Source organism: Anastrepha ludens, chromosome 2, assembly GCF_028408465.1.
Source record: "Anastrepha ludens isolate Willacy chromosome 2, idAnaLude1.1, whole genome shotgun sequence".
Lineage (NCBI taxonomy): Eukaryota > Metazoa > Arthropoda > Insecta > Diptera > Tephritidae > Anastrepha > Anastrepha ludens.
In genome coordinates, this window is record NC_071498.1 from 130,400,015 (window position 1) to 130,416,703 (window position 16,689).

The 16,689-nt window shown below is 39.3% G+C and overlaps 4 protein-coding genes across 4 annotated transcripts; 3 read left to right on the forward strand and 1 right to left on the reverse strand.

The window, feature by feature from the left end:
- The first annotated feature begins 91 nt into the window (after positions 1-91).
- LOC128855327 (CLK4-associating serine/arginine rich protein) lies at positions 92-5,047 on the forward strand. The gene is made up of 7 exons (XM_054090160.1): positions 92-420; positions 516-613; positions 748-2,703; positions 2,984-3,107; positions 3,661-3,751; positions 3,858-3,963; positions 4,056-5,047. Exons 1-7 carry the CDS (start codon positions 322-324, stop codon positions 4,867-4,869), a joined length of 3,288 nt encoding a protein of 1,095 aa, XP_053946135.1. The 5' UTR covers positions 92-321; the 3' UTR covers positions 4,870-5,047.
- Positions 5,048-6,964: 1,917 nt separating this feature from the next.
- LOC128855336 (uncharacterized) lies at positions 6,965-8,110 on the forward strand. The gene is made up of 4 exons (XM_054090178.1): positions 6,965-7,074; positions 7,146-7,345; positions 7,406-7,532; positions 7,595-8,110. Exons 1-4 carry the CDS (start codon positions 7,060-7,062, stop codon positions 7,967-7,969), a joined length of 717 nt encoding a protein of 238 aa, XP_053946153.1. The 5' UTR covers positions 6,965-7,059; the 3' UTR covers positions 7,970-8,110.
- A 2,448-nt stretch (positions 8,111-10,558) lies between these two features.
- On the forward strand, positions 10,559-11,686 carry LOC128855334 (uncharacterized). The gene has a single exon (XM_054090176.1). The coding sequence runs from the start codon at positions 10,740-10,742 to the stop codon at positions 11,682-11,684; it is 945 nt and encodes a 314-aa protein (XP_053946151.1). The 5' UTR covers positions 10,559-10,739; the 3' UTR covers positions 11,685-11,686.
- Positions 11,687-11,717: 31 nt separating this feature from the next.
- LOC128855329 (augmin complex subunit dgt6) lies at positions 11,718-15,406 on the reverse strand. The gene is made up of 4 exons (XM_054090166.1): positions 14,369-15,406; positions 13,835-14,260; positions 13,123-13,769; positions 11,718-12,115 (listed from the first exon to the last, which is right to left on the reverse strand). Exons 1-4 carry the CDS (start codon positions 15,237-15,239, stop codon positions 11,885-11,887), a joined length of 2,175 nt encoding a protein of 724 aa, XP_053946141.1. The 5' UTR covers positions 15,240-15,406; the 3' UTR covers positions 11,718-11,884.
- Positions 15,407-16,689: the final 1,283 nt, after the last annotated feature.

The following is a 16,689-nucleotide window of genomic DNA, read 5'->3' on the forward strand; positions in this document are numbered from 1 at the left end:
CATCGCCGTCTGTATTCTTTATATCACTTCAAGCTATACATTTTTTGCTTTTTTTCCATCTTTTTTATTCGCACGCCAACCCCTTTACGCCGGTTGGCGGCAAATTGCAAATGTCAAAGAAACGTAAATCCTGTTAAGCCATTTCGTTTCACTTTCTATTCGTCTGCAGAAAAATTTTATAATCAGTGCGAAAAAGTTTATTCCAATTATATTCGCGCTGGTGTAAGGAGACAAATACAAAATAAGGACTTCTTCTACACGCGAAGGTGTAGTCGAAAAGTTCGCCCTCTATTCAGTTCCTAACATAGAAAAGTATCGAAAATGTGGCACGAAGCACGCAAACAAGAACGCCGCATACGCGGCATGATTGTGGATTACCGTAAACGTGCGGAACGCCGACAGGACTTTTACGAGAAAATTGTGAGTGACGAAAGTGTATGACAAAAAGATGTGTAAACTTTTTTATTATTGTATAATTAATACGATTTTGTTTTAATGTGTTACTCCCTACCCAGCAAGCGGACCCAACACAGTTCATACAAGTTCATGGCCGGCGTTGTAAAATTCATCTTGATCCAGCCACCGCTGCTGCCGGCGACGGAGCCGCCATCATGCAAGTCATATTTCGGAAATATCCGTTTTTTTTGTTTTAACTTATAAAAATAAAATTAATTACAATTTTTAATTGAATATCTTACCAACATTTGGATTGAAAGTTAATTTTAAGTGGCGGCTTTCTTCTTGTAGTGTACCTTGGCAAGGTCAACAAGACAATCTAATCGATCGCTTTGATGTTCGCGCTCATCTGGACTATATTCCACCAGTACCAAAAGCAAATGAAGCAGAAAGTTCTGAACCATCTGTAGAAGAACGACAGTGTAATTATGAACGGTATCGCATTTTGGCACAAAATGATTTCCTAAACGTGACGGAAGAAAAATTTCTCCATCAACTTTACCTAGAGGAGCAATTTGGAGCAAGTGCCCAGCTAGAGGCTAGTGAACGTAGTTCAAGTAAAAAGAAACAAGCAAAGAGTGGTGCTACCATCGGATACATATATGAAGAAGGTCAGACATCAACGGCAGTAGGCAGTCACGCGTTTCATCCTTCCTCTCAAGAAAAAACATCCGGTAAATCAGAAAAAGGGTCCGACTCGGAGTCTGATTCTGACATGGATATGGATGTTTCAATAGACATTTCCAAATTGGATACGTCACAAGCACACGAGTTGAATGCATGCGGTCGTAATTATGGCATGGTAAGCAATGACTTTTATTCCTACCTAACAAAGGATGCAGATGAAGCTGAAGCACTACGCATTGCACGCGAGGAAGAACAAGAAAAGATGCTATTAAGCGGCCGCAAGTCTCGTCGTGAGCGTAGGGCACAAAAAGAGCGACGAATCGCTTGCCGTCCTTTTAGTCCCCCCAGTTATGCAGCAAAGGAAGATGTCGGCAAAAAAGACAAAGATGATGAGAGTGATTCACGTTCACCATCGCCTGACCCTAATGCGGGAAAAATTACATACATCACCTCTTTTGGAGGAGAAGACGAACTACAACCACATTCGAAAATTTCTATTAGCATTGGTCGAACACCACAAACCTTAGGGGAATCATGCGCTGGTGTGTCAGCAGCAACTGGTGCTTCAAATCCTCAAGCGACTTACGCACAAAAGGTAAAGGAGAATTTGGAGAAACTGAAGCAGTTGAATGAAGGTTCGAAACGTTCAACGGCGGTAGGAAAGACTCATCGCTCCAGTCGATCACGCAGCCGTTCACGGAAACGGTCACACAGCAGAAGTCACAGTCGGCGAAGGAGTAAAAGACGCAGTCGTGAACGACGAAGGCGAGTCTACTCGCGTTCAAGATCACGTTCACGCACTCGGTCACGTGTTCGTAGTCAAAGTCGTAGCAGGCGACATCGTCATAGAAGGTCACGTTCTATAGCCTATGAGCGATCCAGGCGCAAAAGACGCTCTAGACGCTCGAGTACTACATCAAATTCACGTTCCCGATCACGTACACGGTCACGTGGTGGACACGGCGCACCACATAAACGGCGCTATAGATCGAGTAGCAGTTCTTCACACTGTTCCAGGCGAAGCAGGTATCGATCTGCATCTAGCGGTAGCCGACATTCGGAGCGAAAACGTAAACGAAACTCCAAACAGCGAAAGTCACCATTGGAGTGTGCACATCCACGTACCCGCACACGGTCTACATCCCTTACAAAATCGCGTATTATGCCAATAAGTGATAGTAGTATTACCACATCACAGAATTTGGCTAAAACTAAAGTACCTATTCCGACCCCAGTCACTACTGTCACTTCGCTGAGTTCCGCTGCCACGCCCATGGTCAGTTATCCATTATCAACACGCATAAATGCGATATGCACTGCAGTTGCTGCTGCTGCTAAAGCTCCACCGCCTCCTCCACCACCAGTATCGACCACGGCTATCGTACAAGCCACAAGCGAAACTGGTAGCGTATCCACAATGAATTTATTACCTCAAGTGGTGGAACCACCGCCACCACCGCTTAAACGTTACTATGGACGCAAACGTGGCGATGATTCATCGGACTCCGATAGTGATTCTGCATCAGACACGAATGCGGACGATAAAGACACCGCGAAACAGCATACCACCATCAGCGGCGACGGAAATGACAGCGAGGAACGCATGGATGTGGATACTACGTAAGTTAAGCGCACAAGGAATGCATCTATGGTAAAGTTGAGCCACATTTACTTCATCTATTTACTTAACACAATCATTTATATCATATTCATGCGCCGATATTCGGTGGCTATTTAAAATAGAGACAATAGTGACGGATTAGCGTTTATACAAATATGAAAGTGCAAAGGATTGGAAAAAATTTTATGGAATGCAAATCATATATGTATGAGGTTGATACGTCCTTCGCTTGATGAAATTATTGACTTTCAATTTCACTTCTCCATCTATACTTTTTAGCTCTGAACGTTCCAACCCTTTGCCATCATCATCGACGCCAACTACTGGTAAACAAACAGGCAAATATAGCACTACTGCTCCGGCGAAAACCAATCCAAGTTTTTCTAATGCTACCGAAACCAAAGTCAGTAAGAACCACCAAAAAATATATCAATTTCAGCAACACAAAATCGAGAAACGCCGGAAAAATATGTACAAAATTATAGCAACTCAAAGAACAAAGGATAGGGAGTTCAATTTCATAAATTATTTAAAAAGGACATTGACTTTGACAAAGCCAATTAGACAGACGAAAGACGTCATTTTGATAAATTCTTAAAGAGTTACATTTAGGCGGGCTATCGTACTTAGTGTTTGTATTAAAAAGCAGCGGGGCATAGAGCATATAAATTCAATTATTTAAAATGCAATAACATTTTCGTTGCCGGTTTTTCGTTTGAAAACTGTAAATCCTGTTTATGAACGTGTTTTTTTTTTTGTTAACGAACCAATTTATGCCTCTCTGCATATGCTTTTATTTACTTATACGTTCTGACATGACAAACTATTGAAAAAAAATCCTTTTGTGTAATTTTTAAGTGCTTTGTTAACAAGAGGACGTTGACATTAACTAGTTCGTAGTGAATGTTTGAAAACCGGTTATGCCTTTGTTGACCATTTGAAGTGATTACTTACAGGTCTCGTCCTTATCAACGCCACAGGGTAGCAGTCGCTTGAATTTGCGAGAGCGACTAAAACGGAAAATGCAAAATTTGCTGAACAAGCAATGTAAGTACTGAGTCGCTTCGAACTACTCCATATAATTATGTTCAGCAAACGACCTACTACATATAAAAAATATTCAACTATTTTTTCCCATCACTGGGACGCGCAGACAAAGCGGATAAACGTGCTGAAATCGAGAAATGGCAACGTGAACGGCAACTGCAACAGGAGCGCGAGGACGAAATGCGCGAAATGGCACTAAAGCTAAGACGAAGGTAAAATACGTTAATGAAATAGTTGTTTGTAAACTTGTTTAACTAGATTTTTCCCCTATTTATTGATTTTCTTTGTTCTGGCATTACAACAGGCAGCGCGAACTGCGGCATCGTTACGGTACGCCATCAAGCGGAAAGGATTCTGATAGTGATACATCGGAAGCATTGAAATCAGCACAACAGCCAACACAACGGCGCAGCAAATCGGTGAGCAGTGACAGCGCTTCAGTTCCGGCAACGGAAAAGCAACAGTCGCAAAGTCATCAGCAAATCACCAGCCGTGGGAGCGATGAACAGTCTCAAGAGCAGCATCATTCAACCGTAGCACATTATCATCATAGACCGGTGCAACGTAGTAGCAGTAGAGAGCATGCGCATCGTTCGCGCAGTCGCAGCCAGTCCTACTATCAATCGCAACGATCAGCTGCGCCTAAGCGACGCTCGCGTTCACGTTCGCGTAATCGTCGCAGCGCATCACGGCGTCGGCGTCGAAGTGTATCACGCTCGCGCTGGCAGCGTGACACTAGTCGCGAACGTGCATCACGTCATCAACGCACTCAGCGCTACGATGATCGTGAGCGAGAGAGGGATAGAGACAGAGATCGGGATCGCGGTAGACGTTCACGTTCGCGAAATGATCCACGTTCACGGGAAAGTGGTCGCGAGCGAGAAAGGAATAGAGACCGGGAACGGGAACGCGAGCGTGATCGTGATCGTGAACGCGACAAAGAGAGAAATCGAGATAGTGAAAGAGATAAAGATAGGGACAAAGAACGCCATCAACGTGAAGCTGCTAGCTACAGACAGGAAACAACTACCGGCAGCGGTAGTAATGCAAATAATAGTAATAGAAACCGTATTGTCATATCGGCGCCGCCAAAACTGAAGAAACTCGTTGATTACTAGACCACGAACTGAGAAGAATGTAATATCTTCCATAGGCGGTAATTGTTTCGGTTTCTTTTGTTGAGAATTTTTTTTTTTTTTTACATAAATAAGGGTTGAAATATTTAAATACAATAACTTCATTAATAATTTGAAAGAGTTGCTTCATAATAAAGATCATTGAATTGTTGATTTACAACGGGAGTGTTTTCCTATTTTTCTTGTGATATGTGCGCATTTGAGAATATTGTTGAACGCTTAAACTCCTTCCACGTGTGAAACGGTGCCCTTTCAAAGTAGAGTTGATCTTTCTTTTCTTCAGTTATCACTAAACCTATCGAATGGGGTCATTGCTATACTATGTCACCGCGAAGCGTACACAGTTCATCATTCCATTATCTTCGATATTCCGCATCGCCAACGTGTAAAAGTTCAAAAATCTTTCTCTCGAACAATTCTAGGGCTGCTTCATCGGATGTCGTCAAGGTCCAAGCTTCCGCGCCATACGATAGAACGGGCATAAAGAGTTCCTTATTAAGGCTTAGTTTTGTTCGAGTTTGAGAAGACTTCACCACTCAATTGGCTACTTAATCCCAAGTAGCACTTGTTGGTAAGAGATGTTGTTGTTGTAGCAGTATCTTTGCCCTGTCAGTGTAGTGTAATTACCGGTCGTCTTCGACTAGCTCATCTAACGGTAGGCCCAGGAAACTAGCGGTTTCGACGGGTTGGGTCCAGAGGGAGAGAGGTGTTAGATGAGTGGGTTTAATGGGGCATGTGAAAAGGTGGTTAGTGTCGTGCGGGGTGCCTTCACATGCTGGACATATGTTTAGTATGTCGGGGTCGATTCTGGATAGGAGGAGTTTAACCTGCTACAGTATCCAGAACGTAGCTGTCATTCCCATGGCAGCCGGTTCTACGTTACCGGAATGACTCGGGTTTTTCCCGACCAAGGGCTGCCGCCCAAGTAAACTAGCCCTGTCTAGTGTACCGTTGGTAAGAGATGTTCTCCATTGGATTCCGCTGGTTCCCAACTAGTGAAGCGATTAATTTCTCGAATAATTTTTTCCAGCATAAGGTTAAAGAAGTCATACGACAAGGCTCCACTCTATTTGGAACTTCGTTTGATATCAAAGGGTTATGATAGGTTCTTCCTATTTCTGACTGAGCTGTTCTTATTGTTCAACGTCATTTTACTCAGGTAAAGTGGTCAATACAAGAAAAATATAAAAAAGAGGTTTTTGGAAAAAACTCTTAAAGTTTTTAAACGAATAGATACAAAGGTTCCCACGTTACCGGAACCACGCGGATTTGTATCAGGCCTATAACTGTCACTCCAGCAACATTTTCCGCACATGTATGGGGAATGTTTATGCTGCCGGAACAACAAAAATAAATTTTGGAAGTATGAACCAAAAGCTGCAAAATAGAATAATATGGAAGAATGTACTTCGATCTTAAGATATTTTGTGGTCTCTACTCATTCCAACGACAGGAGCCGTTCGACCATATTCCGAGCCTGCAAACATTGCTGCGCAGCCTGTAGTGACAAGTGAGAATGGGCGTAAACATTCTCAGTTTGTCCTTAGAGAGGTTTATGAGATGTTCAAATTTCTTTTGATTCTCCCTTCCCAGTAAGGGTTTAGCTTGGTGTACGCCTACAATTTGGTTCCTGCTGCGCCTTATAGTCTTAACACTTCCTTAATGGAAGGGCTCAAGCTCTATTGGTTTCGAGGTCGCAGTCTCTCTAGCCATGCATGATCACTGACCCATATTCACTCAAGGACTATTGACGACTTGACCTTAAAGGATGACAAGGCCTTCATTGCATCCTGACTGTCGATCCTAAAAATTGACTCGTTCACGAAGTTCCTTTTTAGAGTAATCTCTGGACTTAAACAAAGGACGTATACCTCCGCTTGAAATATACTTGGAAAGCAACCCATCGGCACCAAAGCTTCGGTTTCTTTGAAGCTATCTTTATACCAATACAGTGTGTAACTCTTCAAGAGTAGGAGTACTCTTCGCAACTAATCCGGATCAACTACTAGACTTAATGCCTATCATTAACGCGGATTAGAGGAATTTGTGATGGCAACACTGCTGCAAAATAGCAGTTAGTATCTATTGTGAATGGAAAATAATCAAACTTGTAATAAGAAGAACAAGAACGCTGAAAACAATCATTGCGGCACTAATATTCTGGAACAATAAATGAGCGCAACGCGAGTAATTATTTTGTATAATTTTGATTTTATTTGGTAGTTGTTAAGTTTGAAAATATGTTTTTCCAATTACAGATGGCAAGCAGAAAGAGACGCTCAATCTGGACGGAGAAGGACGAAGAGGCGCTCATAACCAAATGGGAAGAGCACGCGTATGCTTTGCGGAGAGCGAAAAGGAATGCCCACATATATAAGGACATTGCTGTCAAAATGGCAGGCAAATACAGCGCGGAGGAAGTTCATATAAAAATAAAAAACTTAACGCAGAAATATAGGTGCATTTTTCAACTAACTCTTTGTATATTACCCAATTACACACTTGCTGATTTTTGCAGAGAAGAGAAAGGCAAAATAGATCCATTAGGCGGAAGCACTTCAACTTGGAGGCACTTTTCTGCTGTGCACCGCATTGTAAGTAGTACTGCGATGCACACTGGCCCCACTATTGAGTCATTTTCAATGGTAAGAATTTATATGCCATATTATTCAGAGTATTTTCGTAAATTTACAAAGTTTGATTTTAGAATTCAAGCCAGCTGCTATCGCCTTCACCTTATTCACAGCCATCATCGTCACCGACGATAAAAGCATCGCTGTCGCCAATTATTCCCATAGACGAGGTTCCAGGGCCATCCTCACCGCTGTCGCCATTATCACCTATAGAGACTGGACTGACATCCCCGCTAGCTGCAGTTACAGGGCCATCCGTATCGGCAACTAGGAAGAGGAAAAGAAATGGTGCAATAGAAGCCATAATGAAGCAACAAACGAAATTGTTGGAGAGTGTTATTGAGGACACGAAAGCCCTAACAAACCAAATTGTTTCTGCTGTAGAGCAAAACCATTCTGCATCAGAGAGAATAATATTTCTGATCGAGAAATTAATTGATAAGATCTAATTTTGTTTTTTTTTTTTTACCTTACTTGCTGTCAATGTGAGTGTTCAGTTAATGCTTTAAGTTCTTGATGATCTCATGTACGGGGTAGTGTTAAGCTTTTGTGATATTAAGAATTAAATTAAAAAACACCGCTATTTATAAGGCACGAAAATTTCCTACTAAAATTAAAGGACTCCGCTGAATTTGTACTTACTAGCTATTGCGCTATTGTTGCTGTTGTAGCAGCATAAACATTCCTCATACATATATGGGGAATGCTGCTGAAGTGACAGTCCTTGGCCGGATATAAATCCTTGTTGTTGTTGTTGTAGCATAAACATTCCCCATACTTACATACGGAGAATGCTGCTGGAGTGGCAGTCCTTGGCCGGATAAATCTGCCGTGGAAACGATAATATATATATCCAATAAATCCATGTATTGTGATTCTGTTGATTTTGTGCCGATACCATTTCCGCTGCGTCCTGCATCCATGTGGAAGGTAATTCATAATTTTTCCCTTTTAAAAAATTACGTAGAATACAGCATGCATGTATTTTTGTGTTAATATTTTTTAGACCTATTTGGAGGCATTAGTCGATTTTTCTAAATCGAGCTTTAAGTTGGCCGAATGCATTCTCTACTATACGGTGACATCAGGACAGACTTATCCACAATAGCTGAATTAGCCAATATGGAAAAGGCTTTATCAAATACAATATAAAGGCAGAATCGCCGATAAGTACTATAGCATCAACACCTCCAAAGTATTTGATATTCTACTGGAAAATATTAGCACTTTCCTTATACTTTTTCGAAGAGCTCATTTCAAAAAGATACGACCCAAAGTGAATGTACGTCAATTTCTCGCAGCAAAAGAGCGGGACTAAGCTGCTGCTGTAGCCAAATGGGTAAGTGCGTGACTATTCCTCGAAAGCGAATCTCCGTTCAGTGTGTTGAATTTAGCAATTCCCTTACATAGCGGTGATCTCACAAACGGTGGAATACCCTGGCGTTTTGTGGGTTTTCATCCCTTCATCATCAGTTTCATCTTTAGTTTTTGTTCGCATTCCAGAGATATTCTGGTAATGAAGATTAAATATTTCATTATTGGAATTTTTTGCCCCAGCTGGACGGAGGATAAGGTGGAATCACTCCAGCACCTTCTTTCCATCACGGGGTTAAGATTTTGAAATCTTAAACTTTTCTTTGTGTACCGCTGGTCTGTTAATGTAAAAATTATCCAATAACTTAATTTCCGAGGATTCGCACTCAAAGAGTAAAATATAAAAAAAAAATACATGAACACAAAACCGGTAACAATTTTAAAGTTTTACGAACTGGTGATTAAATTCTAAGGGGGGAAAAAAGTTAATAACCAAGAAGTACAAGCATAAAAACACAAGATCCTTTCATTGCTTTCGATTTATATTTCGGAAACTGCAGCAACGGTGACTGGAGGTTACGGTTCAGAAGTATATACCTCTATATCAATGGCCGATTTCTGTTTAATATACGATTCAAATAAATTTTACCTAAAATACATTTACTTGCTTTCTCCATTTTAATCACCATTTTTGATTAGATTTAGAACTTTGACTCATTTCGCAAATTTTAATTCGTGGTTATTTTTACTTAGCGATCAGATGTTTTTCTCACTTGCAAATTCTTACAAGTAAAAATTTATCCAGTAAAAACTTGCAACTTCCCTTCATCATTTACTCTCTCACTTCTCCTACTTTACAAGTTTTTTGAATACATGAACACGAAAACTTGAAAACAATTGTTACTAATTATTCGCTTCCCGAACAGACCTAATCAGCCGTAAGACAAGTCCTTCTCCACTTGATCTTTCCAACGCAGAGGAGGCCTTCCTCTTACTCTGCTACCTCATTTCACTCACTTGGTGTGTCCAACTGGCGCCGGTTAGCACGAGAAAGAAACGACTGGGGCGCTTTATTAGACTCGGTCAAAAGCACGTAAGCGGTTATCGCGCCAATTAAGAAGAAGAAGTAAGTATTTTTCCACATTTTCGCAAGATACTGCTACTGCATTATTAGTATTTATCACAATATACCTATATGTATATTCCGATTGATGCTAATTTTTTTTTCCTTTCTATATGTTTAATAAAACCTGCTTACAAAACTTCTAAATTCATAAAGAGTTGATGCGTACACTTTACCATCTTCTTGCCGCCACAATTGAATAGCTCAGCCGGTAGTCCGTCGCTCTGCTGTTCCTTAGCTAACAAGGGTTCCGTCTATAACCTAGGCATGATCTGGACGTATTATCCACCTGTCTACTATATACTATGCATTCTTCGACTCCTAAATTTTTTGTTTTTTTGGGAATATAGAACGTCAACTTCGAAAGGTTTAATCTTTCAAGGACATATGACTACACTTAATCAAATGAAAAATGGTTAATATTTCTAGGAAGTTTATACAAGACCCTCTTCAAGTTCTTTTCGTGAGTTCATCCGCTTTTTTCTTGTCCTCAATCACCTCTGCTATTTAGGTTGGTGCTCCCCTTGAACAAGCGTTGTACAACAGTTTACTCAGCTGTTGCGCCGTCAACGTTTGGAAACGGAGACAAGTAGCTTTGAATTTTACATTAGAAAAAGCAAATCAATTTTAAATCTCGATTGTGCGTTTATAAATTATTTGTTTCAAAGTTCAAAAAGCAAAATTTGTAGTGCGCCAAAAGTTTAAAAAATTAAAAAAAATTAAATGTAATAGAGCTAAACCATAGCAAAAAGAACAACAACATCGCATATAGTTGTTAGTTTATGGAAAGCGGTTTCCATACTGGAGAGCAAAAGCTAGAACAGCAGCAGCATACTGTGTCGATTGAAAAGGAAACTTTAACTAGTTTTGCGATCGATCATCGTACGCCACTGAATAGTCAACAACGTTTGATTCCACTGACACGGCAAGTTGTTAAGTTAATGATGGATTTTAACGGCTCCCATTCGAGCACTAGTATATCGGGGAAGAACTTTTACAACACATTTTCTATAACGAGTTTGGTGCGCGAAGAAGTACAAAATATTTTGCAAGAACTATGCGTCACCGATCAGTTTATACGCAAGGAGGATATCGATGCGTTTATAGAGCGCTGCCTACGAGAAAAAGTGCAAATCGAGAGCAAGAGTCCAACGGCCAGTGTTGAGTCCTTGCCAGTTGATAATACAGAGATTGAGGTGACTGTTGAAATGTTAAACGAGACAGACAAGAACAAATTAATCGTTGAGAACTTTCAAATATTGGAGCAACGCATTACCAATTTGGAGGAACGCATTTCAACGGTGCTGCAGACTGTGCCAAAATTGCGTCATTTACAAGCGAAGAAATTCAAAATCAATACGGAAGTCATACGCGAGGAACTGCGTAATGTCATGCAGAAAATGACCGAAGATGATCCTATAAAAACATCGACGACCATTGAATTGCGGACTACAACCGATACTGATGTTAACGAGAGCGAAACAACGCCAATATTAAGTGTCGTCGAAACAGACACGATTCCTTCAGAAAAGATTACCAATCCATATGACGATTTGTACTATGTACACCGTCAAAATGCCATGAATATATTGAATTACAAAAAATCAAACGCTACGATGGAGCTTAATCAACGATTACATTTAAGTCCACACATTAAGCCAATCACCACAGATTTAAAGGATACCAGATACAAGCAAAAACAAAAGCCAAAATTCATTACAAAGTAGTCGATTTAAAAATAGCATTGGAAACATCTCAAATCCGCAATATTAAAATTAAATGTTAATTTATTACACAACAGCAATGTGAAAAGCAAAATATAAAAATGCAAACCGCCAAAAATTCCAATGCAATCTATGTAGGTATATATATGTTTATAAAATAGTAAATGTGTGGTCGTGTGTGTATGTGAAGTTTTTGAGTTTTACTACAATGTAACATCTTTTAATACAGTATCGCTTATATTGAATAAATCATCTTCATCGGCTGCTAGCTCTAGCGGCTTCGGACATTTCGTCGATTGTGCTCGCACAGCAGTATTGATAATATTCCGATCGTTTTCCTCGTGTGATTTACTTTTTTCTTGACCCTCGGTCATTAATATGTATCTGGTGGAAAATTCTAAAACTTGGACAGAGGTCATATGCTCATCAGGTTTCTATAATATAGGGAAGAATGAAGAAGCAATGGGTTATGATTTTGCTAAATTAAGTATGTAAATTTATAAATTTGATGAAAAAGTATCGCTTCGTGGCTAAAAGAATAATCATTACGAGCGAAAAATAAAAAACAATCTATAGATTTTATACCTAACTTGTTCATTCATTAATTATATTTAATAATACTAATTCTAATTTGTATGCTTTTGCTCGCCTTGTAGTTAATTGATGTAACGGATAACAGCCACTTGACTTAACCTAACAGTATAAAACATTTTTTTTTGAAGTGTTGTAAAATGTACACAAATTAAATTTAATTTGCTTCGATGGGCGATCAAAATCGCGTAAGCAGTTATCGCACCCATCAAAAAGAAGCAGAATATGGGAAGAGGAAATTCACTAACAACAGCTGAAATTATCGTTGTCCTTAATTTGCACAAAATAGGCATCCGAATTTAGTGGCATCGCCGAGAACATAAATATAAATCATAAGACAATCTATAATTTACTAAAATAACCTCAAAAAATGAGCAAAAGAGGGTTTACATATGTTGAGAATTACATCCCCAGAAGCCTTCCACAAATGTTTATGGGACATGATCTATGCTGTTACAAGCCATAAATCAAAGAAAAAGAAGGTTTTTGAGTGAAATATAATGAACCCTTTTGTAACACTCGACGGAATAATCCACGAGCAAAAACTCTCTTATTATCATCAAGAGCAGAATAGTCCGCGCGTACAAAAACTATCTCTTATAACGGAATGATCCGCAATAAATTATTTTTTTTTTTGTTGAAGTTTGTAATATTCTTTATCATTACAACAAACAGTAAAAGTCTTGTCGACGAAAGATATTTTGAGTACATCGCGCATTTCGAGCGGTGATGCAAACGAGTTGATCCGACATTGTCGTAATCCGTTTTGGAGACAAAAGAAATAAACTTTTGAATACAAAAAAATAATAATAATAAAAATTACGATTAAAACTGTGTGCGGCACACTTACATCAAAGCAAATTTCATTTTCCTCCATTGTGACATCATTCAATTTGAGTATTGGACTTTCAACGTATTCAACTGGTGCCGTCACAAGCGGATCCAGTCGGCCAGATGGACTGGTACTCATATTTGCGATATTCAGCGAATCGTCTTGGACTTTTTGCACAGCTGATAGTCGCCTTGCGTAAAAAGCTTTCGCTTTCGTTCCACCACTTCCACTGCTACTACTTATCGTTTCCAGTAGCTGAGTGCGCGCGATGCGAGTTCGCTCGTTGGAACCAAAAGGTGTATAGGGAGATGTGCTGGCACAATGTTGACCACTGGGATACAGTCCACTGGTAACATCTGTTGACCGATCAATACTATTATTTAAAATTTCACTAATATTATGAGTTTTTATTGCTTTTTCAGATACAACAGCCGCTTCAGATTCCAAATCATTACGAAGGATGCTTTGACGTTCCCGCCAGTTTGCGCTTAGTAATGATGTCGACAAAGATGTGTTTTGAGCAGTTTTGCGTTGCACACGCGCAGTGCCTTTATGAATGGTACGTAATAGCTGCATGGAGTCTATAATACGTGATTTGTTCAAAGTATTATTCATTTCAACTGAAGTATCTTTAGTTGTGTGCTTTCGTGCGGAACGCGGTAAAACTGAAAATTTAAATTCATAAACATTTTTTTTACTTAAGAATATATGAATCAAAAGCTTGTTTTACCTGAAATATTTCCACAAAATGAGTCGGTAGCAAATTTTGAGTGTATATCGGCGAATAGTGGTAAACGTATATTATCGAGACGACCGCAGATCATCGCTTCCAATTTGATTGGTGGCGTGCAAACGTACTTCATCATGAGCGAGCTGCATTCATCGTTGATTTTTCTCAACGCTTCTGTACGCTGACTAGAGCGCTCTTTTATTTGAGAATTTAGTGACATCTGGAAACGGGTAATCTGCGTTTCTATTTGTTGAAACTCATTTTTTAGCGCTGTTAACTCTGCTGTGACTAACCCGCCACAGCTCCTCGTCTGTTCCACTTCGCTGAAGGCATTTTCTAAAATCGGTTGAATTTTAGTAAACGCAATTATGAGTTCACTTAAATTGACATCAACCAAGGATTTGGCGGTGGGGTGCAGAAATACTTCTACAAAAGACAACAGAATAAAAATGATAATCGCGGATTAAATCGTATTTAAATATAATGGGATGCTAGAGTTAACTAAATAATGTATGTTTGCATTACTTATTTTACCTAAGTTGTCTTTATTTCCCGCAGGCATAACATCACCAATCTTCTGTATTGCCTGTTGTACACGGCCTTTATCGTACTTCATTTCGGCCTCTTTCAGTTGAAAATTCTCCATCAGCTCGTTTAATTCGACAAGCGGTTTCTCTAATTTACGCATCATTTCAGTCTTTTTGACAAATTTCTCTTGGTGTAATTCAAGATTCGATTTCTCAAACAGGACGAAGAACTGATCATTGCATATTTGCGTTCTGTTTTTGCCAGTTTCTCTGGCCAACGCATCAAATAAATTATTCAATTGCTGAGTTTTGTGACGTAATTGCACTATCTGCTCTTCGACATTACTAATATAGGCTGAAGCATAAGCCTTGAAAAACGTATTTTGCCTTTGCATGCGTTTTAAATTTAGATCTGTTACTTGCCCAGCTTCAACTTCTGCGGTCAATATTTTCTCTCGATATCTAATCTGCTCTTGCACTATAAATGCCACAAATTCCAATAGAAATAGGATGAATTTTTTACCGCCAGGCATTACAACTAAGTATGATTTAATGTCACCCCAACGTAGTTTGTGTTTTTCGTTTAAATATTTCAAGTACTCCACTGTGCTTGTCCGAAAATTCGCTTCTGAGCGTTTATCTGTTATGGGCCAATAAAAACGTTTTTTGAACTCAACCGCATCCAGCAAACAAAACAGATAGTGCATTACGTGAAAAAATGCCACAGGATTTGGTTTTATAAACATTTCTTCGTTTAGACATTTTCGAAGATCATCTGTGAGTGGATGCAACAGACCCAACCCGCGCAGTTTCTTAAACAATTTTTCACTGAGATCTCGCTCCTCTGCGCGCTGCACGGCGATAATTGTGCGATCCATTGCTATAAACAGTTGACCTACACATTCAATTTATACTTGTTAGCGGTCGAAAATTCTATATAATTGTGAAAATACCATTTTTAATATATATTTCGTTTCATATAATTTTTACTATGACCTCTTCTAAATTTAATGGCACTTTCAAATTGGAATTTGTTCTAAAAGTTATTCACAAGACTGAATACTATTGTGAATGTTAGCACAAATTTGTAAATTGATCGATTAAGTGTTGATAAATGAAAAAATCGAATCAATTTTTTTTTTATTGCACATCCTTTTCATGTCGAATCAAGAATGAAGTTGCTCAATTAGCCTTGGGTTAATTGATAGAAACAAGATTGCGCCCTCAGAATTCGCTGTGTCGTATGAGCCCATGAATAAACAACAAAAAGCAAGGGGAATTACTTGTTTGTGAAAAGGAAGAGCAATGAAAAGAATCAAATACAAGAAATTATTAGCACACACATACATTTTCTTGTCACGGCGTCTTCCGCATAAAAACGCAAACAAACTGCATTTGGAGGCTTTCTATTAATTTTTTGCTTTCAACATCCCCCACACATATACGGGGGGTGCTGCTGGAGTGACAGACCTTGCCCGGATAAATAGCAAATCTGGGTCATAGAACCGACAGTCGGGGAATGTGAATCCAATTGTATTTTATACTTCAGAAGAACAGCATCAATGATATCAGGTACATTCCAATCCTGCCAGATTTTGCTGACTAAAATTTTCAAAGCACAAACTTCATTTTCCTCAAGTAAACGAATGCGATTTGAAATAATTTCAAGCTACTTGTACAAGTTGTTTATCGCGGGAACACTCTTCAATTGTTAAACCGACTTAGGGCGAGTCTGGTTTACAGTGCCGGTTTGACTCTGGTGAACTTTTTAAATCAAATTTAAGCATGGGAAATTTCTTATTTATACTTCGTTTAATTGGAAAGTCCAGTTAACAAAATTCAGCGCAGTGATACCAACACTGAAAAACTGACCCTAATTGGAGCAATATATGTGGGTTTCACAATTTTAGCATCCACCATCGAAGTGAGTTGGCAGGCCACTTGCTGTGCATTTACACGTTTTAGTTTTGTTTTTCATTTTTCTCGGATTTGATTTGACTCCTGAGACGTTGGCTGCAAGTTATTTTATTTTCAAGACACCGTCGCAAAGGAAACGCCTATAAATGTTTTTTTTTTTTATTTGAAAGCACTTCTTGTCGCAGCTGAAATCAGAGGCTTAAGTTTAACAAATATTGCCTATCGTGCTGAACGAAAAATGTAAACAAGCTGATGGCTCATTACAATAGTTTGAATGTACTGGCAAAACGGCTCCAACGTGTTGCAAACTTATGAAAAGTTGCTTGTAATTGGAGCATTATTCAGAATTCACAATATTAGCATTTAACATCAAAGCAACACTGCCCGTTATAAGTTGTCATTTTAATCACC

What these genes read in the sequence shown, in the direction of transcription:
- LOC128855336 (XM_054090178.1), top strand. An exon ending in AACTTAACGCAGAAATATAG is followed by an intron (nt 7,346 to 7,405) that starts GTGCATTTTTCA and finishes TGATTTTTGCAG; the next exon opens with AGAAGAGAAAGGCAAAATAG. An exon ending in CTATTGAGTCATTTTCAATG is followed by an intron (nt 7,533 to 7,594) that starts GTAAGAATTTAT and finishes GTTTGATTTTAG; the next exon opens with AATTCAAGCCAGCTGCTATC.
- LOC128855329 (XM_054090166.1), bottom strand. Translation starts at nt 15,239, where the DNA reads ATGGATCGCACAATTATCGCCGTGCAGCGCGCAGAGGAGCGAGATCTC. An exon ending in GGGAAATAAAGACAACTTAG is followed by an intron (nt 14,261 to 14,368) that starts GTAAAATAAGTA and finishes TGTCTTTTGTAG; the next exon opens with AAGTATTTCTGCACCCCACC. An exon ending in ATTTTGTGGAAATATTTCAG is followed by an intron (nt 13,770 to 13,834) that starts GTAAAACAAGCT and finishes TTAAATTTTCAG; the next exon opens with TTTTACCGCGTTCCGCACGA.
- LOC128855334 (XM_054090176.1), top strand. Translation starts at nt 10,740, where the DNA reads ATGGAAAGCGGTTTCCATACTGGAGAGCAAAAGCTAGAACAGCAGCAG.
- LOC128855327 (XM_054090160.1), top strand. Translation starts at nt 322, where the DNA reads ATGTGGCACGAAGCACGCAAACAAGAACGCCGCATACGCGGCATGATT. An exon ending in AGGACTTTTACGAGAAAATT is followed by an intron (nt 421 to 515) that starts GTGAGTGACGAA and finishes CTCCCTACCCAG; the next exon opens with CAAGCGGACCCAACACAGTT. An exon ending in GGCGACGGAGCCGCCATCAT is followed by an intron (nt 614 to 747) that starts GCAAGTCATATT and finishes TTCTTCTTGTAG; the next exon opens with TGTACCTTGGCAAGGTCAAC.